Source organism: Castanea sativa, chromosome 1 (genome assembly GCF_040712315.1).
Source record: "Castanea sativa cultivar Marrone di Chiusa Pesio chromosome 1, ASM4071231v1".
NCBI classification, from domain to species: Eukaryota; Viridiplantae; Streptophyta; class Magnoliopsida; order Fagales; family Fagaceae; genus Castanea; species Castanea sativa.
Genome location: NC_134013.1, coordinates 71,723,196 through 71,728,930, shown reverse-complemented (window position 1 = coordinate 71,728,930; position 5,735 = coordinate 71,723,196). Strand labels below are relative to the sequence as shown.

Below are 5,735 nucleotides of genomic sequence, written 5' to 3'. Positions count from 1 at the left end.
TAATGCTACAACCATAAATTATTTTAAAATATTTTTACAAACTATTGGTATGACAAATTCTTTTGATACAAAATAAAATTTCTATTCTAGCTTAATCTAAGTGTATATATATATGAACCTCCCTCTTAGAGACTTGAACCTCGATCCTTGCCCCCCATACTCCATACCAAGGGTGTACGGTAGTATTGGTATGACAAATTCTTATTAATCCTAAAATGGGTCAACTACTAACATCACATCTATATTTATCAATAATTATTTGAAAATTACTAAAACCACATCAGTAGTTTGTAAATTTTTTGTAAAATAGTTGTATCGGTAGCATTACTCTTAAAATAAAGGAGAATTATACAGTATAAATTCCCAAGATTAATATTGTTTTCAAGTTAAACTCTAAAATTTCAAGTACATATATATTCACAGTGTAGTTTTAAAAATGCTACGATTTGATCATTTAATGAGTCTTTATTAACTAAAAATACCATAATTCACATGACTTGTATTTAAAGTTTTTCTAACTACTAAAATTATATTCATGTGAGCCATAAGTGAAGTTTTTAATTGAAAAAAAAATCACATGCAAAGGCTTATTTATATGCAAACAAACCCCTAACATTTAAACACAATACCTCGCATATATTTTTTCAATAGATTTTCTTATATTAAAATATTTCTCAGTATATTCACATGTTTTATTATTCAAATTTGTCTAAAGAATTCTGAAATTTTGGGGTCAGAAGAAGAAAAGGCCATTTTGCTTCCACAAACAATTTTAGTTTTCAAAGAAGGGAAATAATAAACACAAGATGTAAAATTTCTCATTCATAATTGCAAAAACCAAGATGGTTGTGAAACCACTCCAAATTTATCCCACTATAATTCCTAATCTCCTTTATTAATGGACCATGTCTTATTAGGGTGTTCCAATGCACATGGTGTTACTAGGTTGGGTTAATCAAATTATAATTTGAGATCAAAGCGTAATTGTTTATATTACCCAGCTTATTTTAATAAATACCCAATATGAGACTTAACACATGCCCATATAATACACACTTACAGGGACGGAGCTATCATTGGACTAGGGGGGGCAATGACCCCTTGATTTAAAAAAAGAAGAAGTATATATATGTGTACTAATTTTAGTAATTTTGTTCTATAAAATTACATTTTATTTCCCTTAAATAATATCATTATTCTTTTAAAAATAATGCTATACTCACAAATTATTTTATAACATTTTTACAAACTATTTTAGTAGTAAATTTTTATTGGTTCGCATAATTGACCCACTTCATAACATTTTTTTATTTACCAGTAACTACTTATCATATCAGTAATTTATCAAAAAACTTGTAACTCTAGCATTTTTCTCATTTTAGTGACCATAAAAAAATTTATAGATCTAAAATTTAAAAGCTCAAAAAAAAGAAGCTCAACAACAAAAATTATCAATAGTAAAACTAAAATACCATCGTGCACCTTTGATGCGGTGATCACTTCTAGGGTATGGGGGTAAGGATTGAGATTTAAGTTTCCAAAAGAGAGCTACACACACATATATACTTAGATTAGGCTAGAGTAGAATTCCTATTTTGTATAAAAAAAATTAAAAAAACCTTGCCCTTTAAAAAATTTTAAACAAAAATAAGTTTATTCTTACCAACAGTAAACTATCTCCCTAACTCAAAGTTTTGACTTTGTCGCTGCACACTTTTATGATTCAATCTACATAATTAATTCACGGTATCACGAGATTGACCACCCAATGGTCACAATTAGCCAACTAATAGTAAAGATTGGCTACTCAATAGCCAAGATCAACGACCCATGCCACAAACGAGAGTAGACAGAGAGATTCAGTTGCTAGTGGTTATTTTTTTGTCCTCTTTATTTTATTAATAAAGAGCATTACTAGAGATTAAAAAAAAATTCATAATATTTTTCACAACTTGTTGAGGTAGGGCAAGTTTTGATTGATGCAATACTATTTGTACACTAGCTCACTATGAACACTACTTTTATTATACATTAATTATAACATGCAATCTCAATGGTTGAGAAAAAAATTGTGAATATTTTTGTCATTAGACTTAATAAATGGTGAACTTAAAAAGTAAAAAAAAGAAAAAAGGGATTGGATTGCAACAATAATAGCCAGACTTTGCAAGTTAGTATAACAATCCTAAATGTTGGCGATCTCTAAGCTAGTTGGATGGAGCATATTTTGACGATAGACTAGCTAGAATTTGGTTTTAAAAGCCAAATAGCGAGTTCCATTTGAATGTTCTAAGTGTTCTACTCATAAGCCATAATTCTTTGTTGGATGAATACGCTCATATATATTTTTATCTTAAAATTTTTTCCCTCCTTTTCTATTTGAAGAGAACTGTGCCTCAAAATACAATCTGTTTTGGTTTGTTATTCCTTTCTTTCTTTCATTTTTTTTTTTTTTGGGTTCATTCTACAAGTAGCAATTTTGAAGAGACATAAAGGAAAGGGGAAACAGAATCAAAACATGGCTGTGAATGGTGGACGCAATGATATTGTTAGAATTGATATTGAAAGATTAGTATCTTCGACAAAAGATGCGTCCATGTCGCCCAAATGTTGCATCTTCAAAACCCCCATCATACTTCGCAGGATAAATGAACAAGCTTATGTCCCGGATGCATTTTCTATCGGGCCCTTCCATCATGGCGATCGAAAGTTGAGGGACACACAAAGTATTAAAATTAAGTATTTTAAAGGCCTTATTTCTCGATCACATTTTCCGGAACAAATTTTGAGAAATTTAATCGATTCCGTCATGGAAGTGGAGAAAGAGTCTCGTGAGTGTTATGCTTGGCCAGCTGATTGCGTCATGGAAGTGGAGAAAGGGGTTTGTGAGTGTTATGCTTGGCCAATTGATTACGAACCAAATGATTTTGTAAAAATTCTGGTTATTGATGGGTGCTTCATTATTGAGTTGCTACGCAAGGAAGCTTATCCCAACCTAAGAGAAGAAGATGACCCAATTTTCACCAAGTTTTGTATGAAAAAATTTCTACTCCATGACTTGATATTGCTAGAAAACCAAGTACCTTGGATGGTACTTACGCGTTTGTTCAACTTGACCACGGGCCCTGAATACCGCCATCCCTTGTTCGAACTTGCCATAAAATTTTTTAGTTCCATTTTCTCACTCTCACCACCTGATATACGTGTCACTTGTATCGAAGACATCAAGCATATTCCCGACCTGCTTAGAAAATGGATGATTTCATTTCATGAAGAAGTTGAAGGAAGCCCACCTTCATTGGAGACCATTCCTTCTGCCACGAGTCTCGATGAGGCTGGAATCAAATTGATAATGCGCGAGTCCCGAAGCATCTTGGACAGAAAATTTGATAAGGGGGTCCTGGAAATCCCTCCATTACTAATTAACGATACAACGGAAACCGCCTTTCGGAATCTCATCAGCTTTGAACAATGCTACCCAAAATGTCCAGCTAGGATCACTTCCTATGCCATATTCATAGACCGCCTAATTAACAGGGCCAAGGACGCAGAATTACTCGGCGAGTGTAAGATAATTGAAAACTGGTTGAGTCCAGACGATGCGGTCCAATTCTTCAACAAGCTTTACCTCAATACTCATATCAACAAAAACTATTACCAAAGCCTTTCCAGGGACCTGAATAGTTATTGCAAACGGAGGTGGCCACAATGGCGTGCGGCGCTTGTGCGCAATTATTTCAGCACTCCATGGGCTATTCTTTCAACAATGGCCGCCGTCATCCTACTAATCCTCTCTTTTCTACAAACTTGGTACACCATAATCTAAAATTACAACCTTCAAAACTGGTGATATAAATTGGAATCTATTGCTCATCTACTTTGGGAATGTCTTCTTGCAAGAAATGTTTGGGCCCTTTGCCGAGGGAAGCTAATAATGCTCAAGATATTTTCATGCTCTTTCGGTGTCTTTTGGATAAATTTCCAATGCAGAAGATGGGCAGTTACTGCTTGGGCAATTTGAAATGCTTGAAATAAATTTTATTTTGAGCATATCCAAACCCACCCAAAGGTTATTCTTGATGGAGCAATCGGTTTTCTGCAGGAGTATCCAAGCGTTGGTAGCTGCTCAGTGGTTTGGTTGTGTATTTATGTTGCTATTTGGTGTTGTATGCCCACGGTTTCCATATTTTTTGCATATCTATGTTTTTCTACCGTAGTGTTGTTTTCTGCTAATTGTTTGTTTCTGCAAAATAGGTTTCGGCTTCCCCTGTATTGTTTTTTCAGGGTTCTTATGTACTATTTTTCTCATATTTTATCTAATAAAATTTCTATTTTTTATCTCAAAAAAAAAAAAAAAACTTGTAATATATGAGTGATATGTCAATGATTGATGCTACAGATGTTATTACATACTAGCTTGTAATTTTATGCACACGTATTGATATATTTATAAATAAACAAAACTAGTTTGCAACCTTTGAACAAAAGCATTGAACAATATTGATAAAAACGGAATTTCTTTTCTGTCAATATTAGTTTGAATTTTGTTAAATTCTAAATTACTGCTATTCAAACAAAAAAAAAATGTTGGTTATTATAATGAATGTTGTAGAACGAACTTGATAAAAATGAAACACTATGGCTGATAATTAACAATCTTTTTAAAAAAAAAAAAGTATAATGAAATTATTATCTTTTAATTGGGTTTTTTTATTGAAAAAAAAAATCATAATTGAAATCTATATTTAGAATAAGTACCACACTTGATCTTAGCCAAAAGGCCGAGAAAGGTACCACAAGTTTAGTTAATGCTAGCATCATATCAAAACTATTTAGATGGGTTATTTTTTTAATAAATATTTTTTGCTATTCAGTTAATCGAAGAAATAATGAAGAAAAGAGAAAAATATAAATTTAATAGGCTAACTATTTAGTTGGAGAAATAATTATGAAAAAATAAGGAGGATGTACTTTTTTTGGGTGAATTTTTTGTATTATTTTGTTTAGTGAACATACAAAAAAAAATTGGGAGGCACCACGTGTGGTCTAGGTTATTGCATATATATATATATATTAGACTTCGTAATTAAATAATCTAGTGATCACTGTATTTATAAATAAAAGTATAATTCTATAATTTCTTAATTTAAATAATTGTAATAGATTCTAATAGTACATTTCTATTAGAGTGCTCAAGCAATTTTCGAGTAAATGCATTGGGCTGTAATAAGTGATAACAAAGTGGGCAGTGAGACGGAGGGGTCTTATTTTTGTAGTCTATGCCCTTACTATTTGAAGGGTTTTTTTTCTGCTTAGACTCCTATTTTTTGATACCAAAAATATCATTAAATTCTCTATTTAGAAAGTTTAAATAATAGGATTTTACATGTAAAATTACTAATTTTAAAACTCTTAAAATTTAGATAAATTATATAAAAATAAAAAAAAACTTTTTACCAACAAACAGATTTTCCTTTAAAAAAAAGTTATGTACAAGTTTTGTGTGTGTGTGTGTGGAGAAATTAGAGAAAGAGAGACCAAAATAAGAATAAAGGGAAAGAGAAAGCAATATAATGAAATTTATTAAAAACAAATGGAATGTTCATACCTTCATAATGGTGTGTTATTATTATGGTACTTTCAAATTTCGTTTTCAGTGTAGTGAATGTATTATTTATTCATTGGGCACCAAAATAAAGAAAATTAAATGGGACATTTGTCATCAAATTAAGCTA

General features: G+C 31.4%; 1 protein-coding gene and 1 pseudogene across 1 annotated transcript; one reads left to right on the top strand and one right to left on the bottom strand.

The window, feature by feature from the left end:
• Positions 1-2,518: 2,518 nt before the first annotated feature.
• LOC142621920 (UPF0481 protein At3g47200-like) lies at positions 2,519-4,208 on the top strand. The gene has a single exon (XM_075795299.1). It carries the CDS (start codon positions 2,519-2,521, stop codon positions 3,824-3,826), a length of 1,308 nt encoding a protein of 435 aa, XP_075651414.1. The 3' UTR covers positions 3,827-4,208.
• A 491-nt stretch (positions 4,209-4,699) lies between these two features.
• On the bottom strand, positions 4,700-4,794 carry LOC142622996 (U2 spliceosomal RNA; annotated as a pseudogene).
• Between the last annotated feature and the right edge of the window lie 941 nt (positions 4,795-5,735).